General features: G+C 42.1%; 1 protein-coding gene across 2 annotated transcripts in view; it reads left to right on the top strand.

Annotated features, from left to right (window-relative positions):
* The window catches only part of LOC108431712 (transcription initiation factor TFIID subunit 4-like), a 155,489-nt gene that overhangs the window by 79,410 nt on the left and 56,529 nt on the right, over nt 1-19,550 (top strand). For both annotated transcript variants that reach the window (XM_017705051.2, XM_037540106.1), the window contains one exon: nt 5,454-5,510. In XM_017705051.2, the coding sequence (XP_017560540.1) occupies nt 5,454-5,510 (57 nt within the window). The remainder of the gene's footprint in view (nt 1-5,453; nt 5,511-19,550) is intronic.

The raw sequence follows: 19,550 nt of genomic DNA, 5'->3' as shown, positions 1-19,550 counted from the left end.
TATGAAATGAAAAATACAACAGAGGACACCCTGAACTGTTGAGCAACTGAAATCCTATATCAAACATGAAAACATTTGGGAGAACATTTCACTTTCAAAACTGCAGCAACTGGCCCCCTCAGTTCCCAAATGTTTACAGAGTGCTGTTGAAAGTAGAGATGGTAAACATGTCCATGTCCCAACTTTTTTGGAATGTGTTGATGACATTAAATTGGGATAAAAAAAAAAATTCTCAGTTTCAATATTTGATATGTTGTCTTTGTACTGATTTGCATATCATTGCATTGTGTTTATTTACACTTTATTTAAGATTAAGATTAAATGATACTTTTTTGATCCCACAACCGGGCAAATTCCACCCCCGCATTTAACCCATCCGTGAAGTGAAACACCACATACACACCAGTGAACACACACACACACACTAGGGGGCAGTGAGCACATTTGCCCGGAGCGGTGGGCAGCCCTATCCATGGCGCCCGGGGAGCAGTTGGGGGTTAGGCGTCTTGCTCAAGGACACCTCAGTCATGGACTGTCGGCTCTGGGGATCGAACCGGCGACCTTCCGGTCACAGGGCCGGTTCCCTAACCTCCAGCCCACGACTGCCCCCCATTTGCACAGTGTCCCAGCTTTTTTGGAAATGCTTGTATATATTTGTACATGTACTTGTCAGACGCTTGACAGTGCACATGCCCACATGTAACAACAAGAGCAGACACAAACCTGACACTGGCGACACGGCGCCTCCTAATCGACGTACAATAAGATATAAAGTCATTGACCTACAAAACACTTTTAATAATAAACATATTAATAACCGTATTTCTGTTTTTTTTTAATGACCCGTTACTCCAGCTGTGCAGTGCGAGTCTCGGCGTGTGTTTCGTGACTGGTGGTGGTGAGATGTCTGCATCATGTTGTGGGTTTAGAAGCATGTTTTGAGTGCGGTGGTTGTGTTTCTGAAGGCACTGAACATGTGTGTTGTGTCTGAGGGAGCAGACCGGGCACTCTGCCAGCTTTAGGGAGAGAGAGGCAGACAGACGAGAGGAGGAGAGAGAGACAGGATGTGCCGTTTAGGAGACAAAATAGAACCTCACGTTCAGGTTCTCCTTTCCAAATTTGACCCTGCTTTTTAAGGGAGGCAAACCCAGCCAAAAAAAAGAAATTAAAATGAAAACAATCAAATGTAAATGCAAACTTTATTTTTGCCGTTTCTTTTTCCAAACATCTGCGCATGTTCTGCCAAAATTGAACATGAAATGAAACGGCCTACATATGCAGTTTGATTTTTGACATAAACACGAGGCATTTGTGACAAAAGTAAAAATGAATGTATTTCGTGGCCAAATCTAAAATGAGAAAAGGCTAACAGAGAAAACAAAATCGTGGCTTCACTTTGGCTTCATGAAAAACTAAATTCAAAATGTCATGTTTATTCCTTCTTTTTCATGGCCATCGGCTGCACATCTGACCAAATTAAAATGAAAATGGAAAAGTGATAAATCAACAGCAGAGTCACAAAAAGGCAAATGCAAACGGACATCGGCGCCACCTGCTGGCTAACCAACATGCAAATATATGTTAATTAGCACTAGGCTGATCCGTTCTCTGTACGTGTTTAAAGCCGTTTTAGCCTGGCGTGCCCACCCTGCTGTGTGGTTGAGAGGTTTTAGGGTCTCATTTTATTATGAAATGTCTCTGGTAACTGTGTTGTTACCCATTAACAACTCATGTAACAGCAGTGTAATTACAGTAGTGTTGTGCTCACTGTTCCAGATGGATTACAGTGTCATGTGTATCACATTCTCACGTGGAATAGGGTGAACTGATGTACTGTCACATTACAGAACGGTTTAAGGCTAGAACACTGGTTCCGTTACCATGACATGCTACTACAGCTGCCTAAATGTGAGGAAAGTTGGTATTTCCTGTCTTCTCATAATGTTGGTAATTACACACACACTCTGTTACATGTGTAATTATACACTCACCTGTTCAGCTGCTTCTTAACACAAATAGCTAATCAGCCAATCACGTGGCTGCAACTCAGTACATTTAGGCATTTAGAGGTGGTCAAGACAACTTGCTGAAGTGCAGACCGAGCATCAGAACGGGGAAGAAAGGGGATTTAAGGGACTTTGAACGTGGCGTGGTTGTTGGTGCCAGACGGGCTGGTCTGAGTATTTCAGAAACTGCTGATCTACTGGGATTTTCACACACAACCATCTCTAGGGTTCACAGAGAACGGTCCAAAAAAGAGGAAATATCCAGTGAGCGGTCAGTTGTGTGGACGAAAATGCCTTGTTGATGTGAGAGGTCAGAGGAGAATGGGCAGACTGGTTCCAGATGATAGAAAGGGAACAGGAACTCAAATAACCAACCAACATCTCTTGCTTTTACTAACAAGGTGTACCTAATAAAGTGACCAGTGAGTGTATAATACAAAATATGCTGTTATAACTATTAAACTACATTTGTGTAATTTACATGAGAAAAACTGAAATTGATACTTTGTTTATGTCACTCTGTACTGTTGTGGTCCTTCTGTAACGGTGAGCACATCACCAGCAGCGTGTTTACATTCACTCAGTTATCTGATTATTCAAATGCCTGTGTAAACAGCACACTCTGATTTCTTAGATCCGAGAAAGCTGTGGAAATCTAGTTTAAAAGTCTGTTCAAGATTGTAGCTCAGTAACCAGATTTCTCAGTGCATGTGGACTCTTACTCTGATTTCTTTCCGATTCCTCAGTCTGTGTCTGAGCGGAAACAGACGGTACTGTAAGTAAGCGAGCAGCGCTGCCGCGAGACGTAGCCAAACTTTTGCAGCGACGCTGAAACCAAATACATGCTTGACAAAATGAAGGGGTTTTGTGTTACGTTTGTATCTTGTCTCATTCTGTGAGTTTATTAGTTGGCAGAAATCTGATTACTGCCTGACGCATGAAGACCCGGAGTTCCCCCGTTATCTGATTACTTAAGTGCATGTAAATGTGTTGATCTGATTCCTGACAAAACCCGACTTTCTGCAGTTATCGGCTGATTTGGTGCCTGTCAACGCACTCAGTGCTGTTCAGTGTATTGTTAATATGTAAATAGACACTGGGGCTGAATTTACCACCTCTATCTGCCGAATTGGACTCACTTGTGATGCTGACAGAATTTAGTATCAAGGCCCACAAGACCCACAACTGTGAGAGAACAGATATGAGGAATGAGTCCGTGAACCTGTTCAGGAAAGTCGTTTAGTGAAGCCAATCTCTGTTTCTACTTGATCAGAAGTATCTTTTAATGTTTATGTTTAATGTTTATATATCGCTGCTTTCGGAACAAAACCTCGTATCTCCATTTTTGTCATTTTAATTTTTGTTTTACATAATTAAAAAAAGTCTGTTGTCCTTTATATTTAGTGTAAATTTCATGATGAGTAGACCAAAAGAAACGAGCCAAAACATACATGGATGGATGAATGGATGGATGGATGGACAGACAGACAGACAGACAGACAGACAGACAGACAGACAGACAGATAGACAGATAGATAGATAGATAGATAGATAGATAGATAGATAGACAGATAGATTGATTGATTATTGATCCCAAAGGAAATTTAGCAGCCAGTAGCAGACACACAACACTATACAGTAACCGTAAACAGGTGTAGACATATAATTAATATAAATAAATATAAAATAAATATACCAGCTCCTCTCTACAGGCAGATATACACATAGAAGTCTAATTAATAGTCTGTGATGACTGTGTCTGTGATGATATCTATAACCTGAGATGAGGGATGCAGCACAATAATGACTGTACCAAAGATTACAGTGGACGGCATATCATGACCACAGATCTCGGAAAAAGAGTTTTTGGATTGACCAGAAGGTGAACATCTCGCTGTTTTAGCACTGCCCAGCGTGACGATAACACAAAACCTTTGTTGGTCAGTTTGAGACTCAAAGCTTGCTGCTGTGGTTCAGGTCAGTCTTTCGTTCGGACCAACATTTCAGGCCTGATTAAAGCTGTGAGCCGGACTGGACTATAGCTGTTTGAAACCAAGCAGGTCGATGATGAATTTGCCTCTTTCTTGATATTTAGAGTTATTTATATATTATTATCATGAAACATCGAAAACATGCTGTTTTCTTAAGATCTTGAGATATTTATGCCATTAACAAGGCATAATGACCGTTGTCTTGATAAATGAATGTCTGGTTTGTTGTGATAATGATATAAATGACTTGAGATCCAGAGAAATAATGGCACAAATATCGAGAGAGCGTGAGAGAATAAAAATAGCTTATTATCATAGAAAAACAGAGGAAAAGAGAAGGTGAATTCATGACCCTTTCGGGCTTCTGTGCTCCACAGTGTGACCTTATCCAAAATAAACCCGAATAAATAATACAATAAAAAATGTAATAACACTCTAAATTTGGGTATTTTGGAAAAAAGAAGTACGAGTTTCTCGTAAGGTCGAGTGAGATTTTTGCCAGCGTGTATAAAGCTTGTCCAACCTGGCAACCGTTTCTATGAAAGAATGTGTTTGTGGAGTTTGGATGGATCAGATCTAATACGTTCCAGATAAACCAGTCCAGCTCCAGCTGCGCTGCTCTGCTTCACACATACAGCAGCAGGAGCTCCAGAGTTCTGCGCTTGGTAGAAAGGACAGGGAGACCATTCAGAACAAAGAGTCTGACCGAGTGGTTGTTGGGGGGCGTGGGGGGCGTGTGAGGGGGAGCTGTTTTGGACCTCTGTGTGCGCCACAGAATTCTTAATATCATCTTTTGATTAGAATCAGCCCTCTGCGGTGTAGTTACGGGCGAATTCGGAGCGAGGTTGGAGGCCACCGCCAGCGGCCCTGCAATCACACACACACACACACAGACACACACACACACACACTCACGCACACTCTCACACACACACACACACACTGTCCTTGACTTCTCGTCTGTGGCCCCATTCAGCTCTATTTTAGTACACACCTCTACAGAGGATGGAGCACTAACACAGCTGTTAACCTCTCTCTCTTTCCTTCTCTCTCTCTCTCTCTCTCTCTCTCTCTCTTTCCTTCTCTCTCTCTCTCTCTCTTCTCTTTCACTCTATTTTGTCTCCCTCTTTCATGACTTTTGTCTTTTTCTCTTCCTCTTTTTGTCTTTCTTAATCTCTTCTGTTTTTCTTCCTTTTGTGCTGTCGTTTCTCTCTCTTTCTCTCTCTCTCTCTCTCTCTCTCTGCCTATCACTCCTTTTCTCCCTCTCTCTTTCTGTTTCCCTTTCTTTCATTCATTTTCTTTCTCTCTCTCTCTCTCTCTCTATGTCTATCTATATATATATCTATATATATTCCTTTTCCTATTCCTCTTCCTTTTTTGTCTTTCTCTCTCTCTCCCTTTCTCATTTTTTCCTTCTCTCTCTCTCTCTCTCTCTCTCTCTCTCTCTCTCTCACAGAGTCGCTCGAGGCAGGAGGACCCAGAGCAGGCTCGTTTGAAGCAGAAGGCAAAAGAGGTGAGAGCACTGCCGATCATTACCCCTGACATTTCAAGGCTTCGCCAGATTAATTTTTCATGCAGCGCTACATATGTAATGCCATTTAAAGTCTGACTCTTAAAAAAAAAAAAAAAAAGTTGGAGGAATTATTTTCACTGATTGATGTTCATGAATTGGTCTATCTCTGTCTCTCTGTCTGTCTCTCTCTCTGTCTCTCTCTCTCCTCACCACTTTGCCTGCTGAAATTGTGAGCGAGCCAGGCTTATTATTAATTGCGGTATCTTTTTTTTTTTTTAAGAGTTAAATTGGGGCGCTGATTGAAGGTGCAGTTCGAGTCTTTTTCCTTTCGCCAGATAATTTGACAATCCTATTTGCATCACAAAGCGTCCCCAGCATCTTTTAGGCTGGCAATTATATGTGCCCTTACGTTCCAGCGAAGAACGGCATTAGAGGAGAGATCCAGAATACGACTCAAATCTGCTTACTTATAGATTTTCTGTTTTCTTTTTTTTTTCCAGCTATTGTTTTTATACAGCCAATTAAAAAAGTTCTGCCGTTCCCAGTGGATCTGGTGACGTGCTGTGGACCAACAGGCCTACTTATTATTTTTCTAGTTTTAGGCAAAACAGAGTACACACAATGTACTGGCACATCTCTTCCCTTTTGTGTTCTTTATTGCTGCACTGTTTGTTGTTTTTGAATAAGCATATCATCACTGTCACACCAAAATATGTTTTTTTTTCTTTTCATTTTTATTAATTTTTTAACATTTTGTCAATGGCAGCTGTCGTTTTACATTGTGGGACCATTTCATGATGAACAGACCAATAGAAATGGTCCAATATGACTTGATAAAATAACATATATTAAGGTTAAGAACATTCCTTCTTCTTTAAAGGTCCAACAAGACAGTGGCATATTCCTGGGATTTAATAGTGTATCAATACATATGTCTCATATATACCATACACATACACTGTATGTCTAAACATGTATAGACAGCTGCTTATTCTCCTGAAATGAATGACTTTAATAAAGCATTTGCCCCCCTTTGCTACAGTAACAGCCTCTTCTGGAAGGCTTTACACTAGATGTTCGTGAGGATTTCATAGCATTCAGCCGCAAGAGCATCAATGAGTTCAGGTACTGATGTCAGTTCTGGATCACTCCAACTCATCCCAAAGGTTTTGGATGGAGATCCATCACTCCAGAGAACATAGATCTTTGTACCCGTCTAGCCAACACTTGGCATTGGACATAGTGGCCTTAGGCTCATATACAGCTACTCTAGGGTTGTGTTCTGTTGGCAGTGGTGTTCTATGGAGATTATACAAACTATAATAGATATAAAATGCTCTGTGTTTTAAAACAGTTCTTTCTTTGGGATCAGATTACAGCAAAAAGGACGTGATTAATAATTAATTACACAAAATAATGCCAATTCCCAAAAACTTGGGGCAGTATGAAAAATGTCCATCAAAACAGACACCAATAATTTGCATGTCCTTTTGACCAGTATTGAGATGAAAACAACACAAAGACACATGATTTTTTTTGTATTTATACTCTATTCTACATTTGATGCCTGCAATATGTTTCAAAACCTGGGACAGGAGCATGTTTACTGCTGTTTTATATGCTTTTTTTTTACCAACATTCAGTAATTGTTGTGAAAGTGGAATAGGTTGGACCAGTGAACACAGTGTCCATTATTTCCAAAAATAATTTGAAAGGAGGGCTTGTCAGACCACAGCATGTTTCGACTTTCTTTCAGGCCATCTCAGATGAGCTTTCGTCCAAAGGGGTCTACAGCAGCAATGTTGGGCTACAGTAACAGGCACTTTTATATTTAACTCCTTAAAAAAGTCCTTATGGTGATGCAAGTTTGTTGTGACAATAGCCAGTAGTGTTTCACACATTTTAAGCTAGTAGTTCAGGGTACAGCGTTTTTTTGCACTTGGCTGTGTAGCCAGATGGTTAAGTCTTGCTGTAGAGCAAGACTTAAGTTCAAACCCAACACTGGGACGCAGTAATTGTGCTTCTAATGTTAGCGTCCTGCCAGTCTGATTATGTCACTCTGGTGTTGTGCATTTGAGGTAATGTGATCCGTTCAGGCATCATATGATTGCAGTGCTAGTTTACACATACCCGTGCTCATCTTTGCCACACATTACATCTTAGCTACATTAGCCTCAAGTGCAAAACTAAGAAAAAAATGCATTGATTTTACTGTTCCTTCATGTGTCGCAAACAGTTTCTGTTTCTTCATGTTTTGGGAGATTTTACTCGGTGTTTCTTCTTGATTTAGTGGCCACTTCCAAAATGCCAACTAGGAGTTGCATGACTTCAGTCGACAGTTATGTGATGAAAGTCGAGCCGATGACGTTATGAATGAAACCGCAGGAGAAGGGAATGTTTCGTAACAAGCAACTTTAAATGCCTGTCTTTAGAAATCGTGACAAGTCCAAACTCCACAGGTCGTGCCCTTTGAAACCAGCTGTGGATTGCACCGCTAGCCTTCAAGGAGCTGCAGATATGGACCCCGGAATCTTTGCATCTGACTTGGATGGACCCTGAGTGGCCTTGTCAGGGATCTCGCTCACAGTAGACATCCAAAGCGTCAGAGACGTTTAGAGCACCATAACTTGCCTGAAAATAAGAGTAAACGGCTTCAAACTTTACAGGATTACATGGTCTTATGCCCCCTCTCCAATGGCACATGACCTTTAATTGAAGCCAGAGATAACAGCGTTCGATGTCTAGTCTTTGACGTGATGTAGAATGCTGGAGAAATGTTAGAACAAAACCAAACTTCACAAGTTAGAAGAACGTGACGTGCCCTTTCCAATGATGGATCACATCGGTAGCCTTCCAGAACTAGACCTCAAAATATCCCGGCTCCTCACCTGTCATCTTCTTTGAGGTGTCCGTGTTGTTAGTGTGATGATCACATGATCAGCGACTAGTTGACATCAAGCTTAAAGCGTCCTTGCCAAGCAGTACAATTTAGAGAGGAGACCGATCTGATCCTGTACCGGTTTAGGGTCCGATATTGACATAATGCATTCATTGGATATAAGACAGACAGGGCTGATCCACTCCGATCCAGACTCCAGTCCGCAGCTTGCGCTGGACCATGAACCTGCCGTAACGTAACATAGCGTAACATGAAACGTCACTGATCCAGATTCCACTCCACGTCTTAGCATGAATCCCCGGCAACTTAAGTCTGTAACTGAGTGAGCAAATAACACAGTAATGTTGGTGTGACTGAAATGCCGTTTGTTTGGAGATATTTTAGTGCGGAAATGCCGAAAGGCAGGACCTCTAATTGCCATGTGTGAAACAGAATTTGCTTAACTTCATTATACTCAGTGACCAACTACTATCTGTAGTGGATTTCACAGCCCGTTGGAGCGCTTAGAGCCCAGGTATAATCTGTTATCCAGATAATGCATTTCAGAGACAGCTATGCGCAGGCTGCACGGCCGAGTGTCATCACATTTAGCGAAGCCATGAGCTTCACAACTAATATTTGGATTCAGATGCGAGTCCAGTGTCTCTCATAAGCCTCACCCTACACCAGCAGATCAGTTGCAGCCTCCTTTACACATATACTTGGAAGATTGAACACCTTAAACACAAACTGGAACACAATACAAACAGTAACAATGATGGTATTATAAACAGCTCTTATATCGGAAGCTGTACGGGTATCGACAGTTGTGTATTGCAGTCGGAACGACACTGAACAAATATGAATTGAACTGACATGTTGACTAGTCGACTAGTCTGTGCCACCCCTATTACACAGTGCTTCCAAGCTGGGAGTGTGAAGGTTAGCAGTTGCTTCTTCTTCGACACATGAAGCACCACCAACTCTTAATTGCTAACGCTGCGTCATTGGACAGCTCAGCATGCTTGGAGGAGAACACTAATTGCCAGTTCTGTTACATCAGCTAATAAATGCCCATGCTGAGTGATGGTGGTGAACGAGGTCCATCCTGCCCACCCAGAGAGAGAGAGACCGATTATGCTTCGTTGAACTCCCAGCCACAGATGGCTGTGGCATCGAAGGCGATTGAACTCAGTCTCCCGACCAGAAGGACAACGCTTAGAAGATGTGCTCTACAAATAGGATGAACATGGCATTTTAGCATATGCTACGTACTTACACTTGTCTTCTGTGGAGGCCTAGATTGACTCCATATGCACTCTAATATTCTCCATTGTGGCTAGATGGACTCCACATAGAGACTCGTACTCATCTTCCACTGCCGCAAACACACTCGCAATCTGAATTTTAAAAAGGTCTTGCTGAAATTGCACTTTTATTTAATGTTCTTAGCGACCAGGAATGGTCTCTCTCTCTCTCTCTCTCTCTCTCTCTCTCTCTCTCTCTCTCTCTCTCTCTCTCTCTCGGAGTGTAATGGCGGTCGTTTCTCTCCATGCTCTTCGTTTCTGGTTTTCATCACCTGATTGGCTGCAGGGGACAGAGCTGCTGTTTGTGTCGTGGACGAGCCCTCGCACATCTGCCCAAATTTTCATCAGGATTAATGAGGCTGACGGCCGCTGGCTTCACTCTACTAGAAGAGGATGTGTTGGGGGGAGGAGGGGGAGACGGTGGCGAGGTTTTGAGAGAGACGGAGCAAGAGAGTGAGCTTTATTACCCAAAACCTCTCAGACAGACTCAAACAGGCGGGAGGCCATGTGCGTTTGGAGACGTGGGTGTCGGGTTTGAGAGTAAAGTATTAAGTCAGTGTAAGAAACAGGTGACTCCTTCACCTCAAGGTGAGTGTCTGGGTGCACATGCTTGATGGTGGTTCGTTTTGAGATCTGAAAGTTTGTAGATGTTTCTGAAGTGAAGGGTGTTAAAAGGGAGTTTGGCCCAATCTCATTTCTTACTTTAACCCCTATCCCTTGTTTTCGAGTGACACCTTGCCTCTTGGAACTGAGTTACAGGGCAGTGGTTGAGAACTTCCCTCACGAAATGCAACCCTCAAATGAACAGAGCATCACTTCATTAACTAGCGACACTCTGTAGACGACCCTGCCCGTCTGCAGTGACTGCAGAGGAGGGTAAAGTTCAGCTCCTCCCTGCTGGACTTTAGTTACATTTAGGACATCATACGCCCTAAATGCCTTTCCCGTTCCACCTTAAATGGCATTAGAACTGCTGCACTATTTAAGGTGGAACGGGAAATTTAGCTAGCTACCAAGACATCAGCAAACTAGTGATTTTTATGCTTGTTATGAAGAAAGGGACCATAATGCATTGAAACAACATTAAACTAAGATAATAGTGTTTTTTGTCATTTTTTAATGGAGAAAATTCTCACAGTATTTTTCTTTTTTTTTTTTTTTCTTCCTTTCTCTTAACACTCTGTTTGGAGTGATCCTCTGAAAAACCTCCAGTTGGAGGGCCATGTAGCCCCAACACTTCGCCCCGCCCCTCTATCTCAACCAAAATCCAGACACCCTACCTCTAGGCTTCAACACGCAAAACAGAGGGTTAGTACTAAGTGATGGTGACAAAGGGTGAAATGGGATTGGACCTTAGCCACCCTTTCTGCTGTAAGAGCCTCTGCTCTTCTGAGAAGACTTTAAACTAGATGTTGGAACAGTGCTGTGAGAATTTGATTGCACTTGTTGCCACAAGAACAGTAGTGAGGTCAGGCGCTGATGCTGGATGATCAGTTCTGGAACTCCAGCATGTCCCAACGGAATGATATGGAGCTTCAGACAAGGCTGATCCACTGCTCCACAGTCCAAATCTGGGCCCACCGTCTAGTCCACGCTTATCATTGTAGATGGTAACCTTAGGCTTGTGTGTGGCTGCTCCAAAGCATCCCACTCTACTGGCATGGACTCCCAGGCCACAGATAGCTGTCGCATCACCAGGGACCCAACTCAAAACCTCCCAATGAAAAAGCCAATACTTAGACAACGTATTGGTACAAGTATGAAAGGCTGAATGTGGTGTAGCTTGTTTGTTGGGGGGTGTTTGTGATATCGGGGCTTCTCGGTTCTCATTCGTCTCTTTCTGCCCTTCAACAACATTCAATTCTTCTTTCCACCATCTACAGCAGGGCTCAATGGTCAGAGGGACTATTTTTAAAATGCCCTCAGTGAAAATCAATGGCCAAAACATAGTGACAGAGAGAGAGAGAGAGAGAGAAGAGAGAGAATACAGGAACATGATCATCAGACCCCTCCAATCAGAAAAAGTGGTGGGGCAAAAGAGAGAGGGAAGTGAAGAATGAGCGTGAATATGCAGGAGAGAAAGAGAATAACAAAGTAAAAATAAATAAACAAAAATAAGCTGGAGAAATGGGAGAGAGAGAGGGCACACAAAAGAGAGGTGGAACACAAAAACGAGCGAGAGGAAAAGAGATGGGCAGAGAGAGAGAGAGAGAGAGAGAGCACCGTGTGCCCTGGCAGATATATCACCGTGTCAGAATGCGCCGACTCTCTGAGGCCACAGATTCATCATGACTGGCCCGGTCTGCAGGCTACAGGACGAGAGAGAGGAGAGTAGCCTCTGTCCTGACCACCTGGGTCATCGGCCACCTTTTAACCCGATACCCTCCAGGTGCTCTCCGGCTACTGGCCTTAGTGTCGCGGCCAAAGTTAGCCTAGCCCAGCGCGAAAGCCTCTCAAACTTTAGAGGAGTGCAGCCGAACCTCAACAGATGTGGCTATAAGGTTAGATTCATGAATATGATCGCGGTTGAGATTTTGTTGCGTCTCGTCTTTGTACGCCGTATCGTACCTGTTACGTCTTTTGTATTAGTCAAGTTTACCTGCCCAGGGACTGCAGAAGGAAATTAGCTAGATTGTTTTTTGCACATGGTCCCTGAGCAAATAAACACAATAAACATCTCTCTCTTTTCCCATCAGCCAAGACATGTTTGGATTGTTCCTCCAATTTTATCCCCAATTTAGTCTTATCCAATTCCACCCACTAGTTAGGACTCCCCCGGTCACACGATACCACCAGCACTGGGAGGGTGAAGGCCAGCACAGGCTTCCTCCTGTGAGGCGCCACCACATCTATTCGAACTGCAGCTCATGCAACATCGCTGGACAGCTGAACACGCTCGGAGGAAAGTGCCAACCGCCAGTTCTATTACATCAGCTAACAGACACCTGCGCTGACTAGCGTGATGGAGGAGAGACAGGGCCATCCTACTCACCCAAAGAACGAGGCCAATTGTGCTCTCTTGGGCCATGGATGGCTGCAAGTTTCCTTTTTTAGGTTTGCACTGGAGCTGCGAGGCTGATGGACGTTTTATTGTAACATATGCACACAAGGCAGGTTTAAAGCTACACTGAGTAAGTTTCAGAGATCTGTCTTGAGGGGTTTTGTAACTGACAGTAGTTGATCATTTTGTAACCTGGATAGCAGTTCGGACCCCTTCCCCGAGTGGATGAATCCAGTGATTGCAAATGCATTGAATTAGAATTCAAAAAGACCTTCGTCAAAACTTGGTGAAGGACGCGTCTTCTTGGGATGTGGGTGTGAATGATCTGCTATTATCATGTCTTATCATGTCAGTTTAATGTTGATTTTGCATTAGAGACCTAAACATCGAGCTGGACCTTCCTTTTTGAGCCTGTGTATGTGACGCTAAAATGTAAAGACACACATCTTTACTCGTACCCAGAGCCGGCACCTCTGAGTTTTAAATGATCGTTTCAGGCTTTACACAGTGAATCGCAGCAGCACACGCACACTATATTTTCTCCTGACCTAGTAATGCAACTTCTTTCAGTTTTAACAAGAAAATCGTACAAAGTGCAGCTTTAGGTTGATATGACGTGCTGAGCGGTCATGAATTTAGTTCAGTGGAAGCCAGAATATCGGTGGACATCGATTAGATTGATATAAATGTAGAGGCGTGTAAGTACAGAGGCCCAGTTTAACTGACCCCTGAACTTCAGGATTATCTCTCTCTTTCTCTCCCTCTGTGTCGATCTATCTATCCATCTCCATCCAGGCCCCCAGGGCAGCTCCATGTCCTTGTAGCGATGCTCCACTTTTTCGCTCTGAGTGGTTTCCACACTCATGTGAAACTGAGAGCTGTCCAATGGGAATCTCTCAACTTTTTGTTAGAATAATTTTCCTCAAATATTTTTCCACCTCAGGCCATTTGAGTCTCTCTCTCTCTCTCTCTCTCTCTCTCTCTCTCTATTTCTATTTCTCCCTCTGTCTCTCTCTCTCTCTCTCTCTCTCTCTCTGCCTCGTTTGCATGCCAGAATTGCATGAAATGTCTTGAACTATGCTTCCCTGCATTTTGCCCCTGCTCTCTGCTCAACCTTGTATGCTTCCAATTAGATAAAGATGCACACAGCCTGGCTGGATATAGTAACAGATCATGCAATGCCAGAGGAGCCTGGCTCTTAGCTCTGAGCAACTTAGGAAAATATGAACCGTTTCTTGGCCTGTGTGGAAAGGAGGCCTGTTTGTATTGATTACACCAAGACTGACTGTCTTCAGAGTAAATGTAATATAGAAAACGAAGCGTCCTTTTAAGATATGTTTAATCTTATTGGACTGTGTTTTAAATTTTTGAGTGATGCTTTAAAAACATTTGTTATTGTTTCTCCCCAAAGCCTTGGATACAGTTTTAAAATCCTCACAGATTATGAAAAGGACTTGGTATCTTGTGCTGATGACTGATGTACATAAATTGTTATGGAATAATTTGGGAAAACTCATGTTTGAGTTGACCACCATGAACTACTATTGCATGCAGATGCTATTTTAAAAATGTGATGTTTGTGTAGTCTAATTCATTTTCAGCAACGAACCCCATTCCCAAAAATTTGGGATGCTTTGCAGAATGTAATTAAAAAAAGAATGCAATGATGTGCAAATCATGTAAGCCATATGTCTTTAAAGGAGAATAGACATATAATATTAAAGCACACAGTCCATTTTAAAGGAGCCTGGGCCCAGAGAAGGTGGCAGCATTTCTGAATCCTGTTTATATGCAGTTTCTTCTTTGCATTTTAGAGTTTTACAGATTTATATTGCAACTTAGTTACAAGTTTAAATGTAATAAAAACTTGCTTAAATACTTGCTTTGTACGGCATCTGTAGGCCTCTTTTCATAAACATAAACTCACCAAAACAAATTTACTATAAAATGAAATGGTGTTTGTAGAAATTCAGAAAAAAGCCGCGTCAGTCTCGACTGCATATGTGGACATATTTCTATATTGAGCTCTATTTACACAAAGTTAGGTTAGTTCATCATTTATGTTGAACAGACTCTCCCAAAGTTTTACGCTGCTGCGCTGACGTTGAACCGCGTGCTGCACTGGGTCGGTATGACCAACAGGTCAAAACCAGCTCTAAACAAAGTGACCGCTGGGCCCTGATTGGTTCTCTGGCTTTGCGCTTCTTTCGTTTTGACATGTTACATTTTTATACACACAGAAACCAAAAGGAACGACAGACTTCTCAAAATGTAGGAGGAAAAAGTCGGATATTAGACTCTGAAATGTAGTGGAGTGAAAGGAAAAAGTCGCCCAGAAATGGAGAAACTTCAGTACAGATACACTAAAAAATACTAAAGTACTTTCTCTTTTCATATACAGGTGGGTTGTTTTATATCTTTTGATGCACCAAAGCTAATTTTATTGTTTCACCAAACGTTGTGTAGGATTAGACCAGAATAATCGCACAGGCTTAAATAGCCCGTTCAGAGTGTTGTGGGATTTCATTTTCTCTTTGTTTGGCCACTTTGTTGTCGGTAGTTTCTTTCCTTACTTATCCTGGAGTCATGTCGTGAACGAGAGAGAGAGAGAAAGAAAGAAAGAAAGGAAACTGAGCTTTTAAAAGTACCTTTGGTGTTCCTGTGTGTTTTCGAATATTACAAAGTACCATAATGAGAAGGAGAACAACAAGAAAGGAGATTTTTTTTATTTTTTTATTTTTGCCTGCGAGCGAGATGGCGAAGAGTCTCTCCAGCGAAAGGCCCGTGTGTTTATTAGAGCCTGTAGGAGGCCTTTCTCTTTGTGTGCAGCAGCCGCACTCCTTGGGACGCTGGCATCAGGGGAATTGGGTACGAGGAGTTACGCTCATGGCAGAGAGAGAGAGAGAGAGGAAGACAAGGGGGTGGAAGAGGACACATTTCAATTACACTCTGGAGGGAAAATAAAGTAAAAATGAAAACGAGAAACCAGAAAAGTCCTGGCTGGTCAGTTTCCACTCGTTCTTGACCTTCTTTACCTGGCCCTTCAACTTCAGTGTTTGACACCGGTCACTACGTTCGCTGCACTTTTACTCGCTTTTTGCTCGTTTTTGCTCCCTTTGCCCAAGAGGATGACATGTCTGGGGACCTGAATATGCAGATAAATAATGAAATTATGGCTCTCGTCGTATTTAGCAGTATGTTTTTTAATGTGGCACAGCTACTTTTTGTATATTCTTGTCATTTCTATTATTTTGCCCACCCCAGTCACCAGTTCACCTGTACAGTACTGGGCAAAAGTCAGACTACACTTTCATTTGTTTCATTTCCACTCAAAACACCCATGAAGTACAAGCTTTTAGTTTTTCAGCATCAAGAAAAAGCAAAAAAGTATATCCAGAAAATTTCACAATAAATAAATAACGAGTATTTTTTTTCTGTATTTCACAGAAACCCTAAAGAGCCTTAGATGCATGTTTTTTTGAGATCTTGTGATCTTGTCATTATCACGGCAAAACCAATGTTGCTTCCTTGAGATCTCAAAATATTTATATCATTATCACCTTTCCAGCTTTTGGGTGAACCAGAATTGTGATTTTTTTGCATGTTTGTACGTTATTAATATTATTATTTTTTGGTTATCTTTATTGCACGGTGTCCTTGGGTGTCTTGAAAAGTGCTTATCAAACACTATTGTATTACTATTATTATTGTCATCAATACTGGACGTTGTTCACGATAGCATTCATTATGTTGAGATTGTAACAAATATCTCAACATCTCGAGAAAACAACATTTGTTGTGTGATAGTCATATAAACAACTTAAGAAAATTAAAAAATAGCTTTTATTATCATAGAAAAACAGTAAAAAAACATGCAAATCAATGACCACTTGGGCATTTAGTGTGTCCACTCTGCCTTTATTCTTGATTCTGGCTTCCACTGCTTGTAAATGAAATCTGCAGGAATATTTTTCACACCTCCACAGTTCAGTCTTAGAAGCTGGTTGATCATTTTCTGAAGCAATCAAACACATTCAGTGATGTTGAGGCCTGGACTCTGGGGCAGCTGTTTTGTTGATTTGCGAACGATTGAGAAAAGTCCTGACTCGTTCTTGACCTCCTCCACCAGGCCTGTAAACCACAGCGCTTCACTCCAGACGCGACGTTTACTGCTCTTTCGCTCGTTCTTTGCTTGTTTTCGCTCCCTTTCTCCATGGGAGTGTCATTTGCCATGGGGTGGTGAGGGGGGTGAGCAGAGAAAAAGAGAGAACGAGCGAGAGAAAGAAAGAAAGCGAGGCTTTTGTGAGGTGGCTCCAAGTGTGCCAGCTTTGCCCGCATGTTTCCATTAGATTGTCATGTTGGCTAATTAGAGAGCGGCGGTATGATTCACCTTGTTAATTAGAGGGACTTGCACATCACCGGCCTGAGGGTGCAGAGAGTGAGAGGGAGAGAGCGAGGCAACGAGAGAAAGGAGGAGAGTGAGTGAGCGAGCGAGCGAGAGAGAAAGAGCCCTATCTGCCTTGCCTAAAGTCTCTCCCTCTCTGTCTCTCTCTGAAGATTCTCCCTCTCATCTACCTTTTTCCCCTCGTTTTTGATTTACAAATGAATAAATCATCGCCGCCGTTCTCTTACCGAGCAAGTTCACGTCCCCCCACCCCCCCCCTCTCTTCCTCAGATGCAAATTAGGCCTGATCAATAGCAGGTGACGTTTTTTTGACTTACGGAGGACAGAAAAAGAGAGCGAGAGAGAAAGGGAGAAGAGTGCTTGCCCAAGCACGGCAGAACGGCGCGAAACAAAAGCAAAAGGATGGAAATTTTCTCCTTAGATAAGCATCATTTTTAATGATCGACTCCTTTTTCTCAGGAGCGCCCCTGATGGTGCTCCAGCTGAATATGCTTATGAGATTCCCTTCGCTTTTCTTTTAAAACACAATTTCCTCTAAAGCTAACACTCTTCCAGCGTTTTCACTGCCGAGGCCTTATTCGTTTAGATAATTAAAGAAGGGCGTTAAACAAGGTCGCGTGGCGTCCGTGCGGTTTTGTACGCCTAATTTCTGCAAATAGTATTCGTATGAATATGAATGGGGGGCCGTAATGGTCTCGGCTCAAAGGAAAGCTGCGAGGGATCGTAGGTAATTGGGTGCTGGCCTGAACCGCGGGACCTGAACCGCAGGACCAAACTCTACAAAGCCACAGAGTCTTCTTTTTATAGGAAGGGTTCATTTCAGGTCCAGCTACGAGGGTCAGAGTCAGGGTTTCTTTGCTTTGGGGTTGAGGCATCTGAACCAAGCGGTCAGTGTTCATTTGAGGTCACATAGCTGGGTTTGTAGGTGATGTCGTTTACTGTCTTGTTGATATAGCAGATGAACCACATTGCATCTGGTTCTCCAGCCAGAGTTCGTCGTTTGTTCCGTCATTCCCTGAGTTTCACATCTGTTTCCTTAATAAACGTCCAAAATTATTATATTGGTAAGTTTGGCCCGACTTTATATTCTTACTCGTAGCGTAAACATGTTGAGTTGGGTTAATTGCACTAGCCTCACTTGCTTGTCAGTGAATAATTTAATGTTGGATTTTTAAAAAATGAATTATAAAAAGTTCCATTTTTCTGGGGACTTGACATGTTTGGTCTGAAATTTGCCTTTTTTTATTTTTGCGCTGGAGCCACAGGGCTAGTGTAGGTAATAAGTAATGTAAGCTTGTACCCCACCAGTTAGCATTGTGCTAATTGCATCACATGCTTGCCTCAAACCGTGTTGAGTTTGCCTTAAGTAGTTTCTAGTAGACTAGTTTGTGTTTTTAACGCTGTAGGACACACTGTTATATATAAACATAGACAGAAGTATTTTGCATAGCTAAAATCAGAAGCCTTGAAGCCTGAATTGTTTACTTTTGTCTACTTGCACTTCGCTGCTGTCGGAAGAAAACCTCGTATCTCCATTTTTGACGTTTTTGACATCATTTGTATAAAAGTACCTGTAACTCTTTACATTGTATGTGAATTTTATGATGAATAAACTAAAAACTAAAAGAAACGACCCAGTATTACTTGGAAAGACGTCTGGTTCCATTGACTTTCATTAAAAGTAATGTTTTTTCCTTCTTCTGTAAAGTTATCATTTTGGAGATATGAGATTTTCTTCCGACAGCAGCGATTTGCTTCATTAGCTTCGGGACTTCAGTGCAGACTAAAGATGCAAAGTCACTCACCAAACATCTTCTTGTTTGGTTGAATATATTTGGAATAAGGGGTGGGGCTTGGCTCCTGCCAGTCTTGTATGGTTTGTATGGCCTGGTGTTGAACTACTGAACTATTGTAATCTACTGCGTATGTAAAATGCATTAGTGATGAATGCAGTAAGTCTTGCAGGGTTTGATCTGATAACAGTGATTAACACAGCTACGTTTTGAACGGCATTAAGATATTTTCTTTGTTTGACCCTCCAAACTTTTTTAAAGAGGGCCAAATCATGTAATGTCAAAATACCCAAGGACTGAAATATTATTCATTCAGTTTTCAAAATATTAGCACATAGATTTGGAGCTTTCTGTGTGCTACTGTGTTTCCTATCACTGTATAAAAGATGCACAAGTCTTCTTTCATTGTTGGATCGGTCAGAGCAGTTTGGACCAGTAAGCACTTATAACAAATAAATGTTTAAACGGAGCAGTAAAATCTCTGATGTATTAAGAATGATCCTGTTTACTTGTTAAAAGTATAGTTTGTTAGACAAACTAAACCAAACGGCCTTTAGGGATCACTTTATTAACTAGGAAGAGCAAAAAAAGAGCAGAAAAAGCCCATTTTGTTTGACCCTAAGCAGGTAATATTTGCTGAACTACTGAATTTGCTC

This window comes from Pygocentrus nattereri, chromosome 7 (genome assembly GCF_015220715.1).
Source record: "Pygocentrus nattereri isolate fPygNat1 chromosome 7, fPygNat1.pri, whole genome shotgun sequence".
NCBI lineage: Eukaryota > Metazoa > Chordata > Actinopteri > Characiformes > Serrasalmidae > Pygocentrus > Pygocentrus nattereri.
Note: the sequence above shows the minus strand (reverse complement) of the source record. Positions and strands in the feature narration are given on the sequence as shown.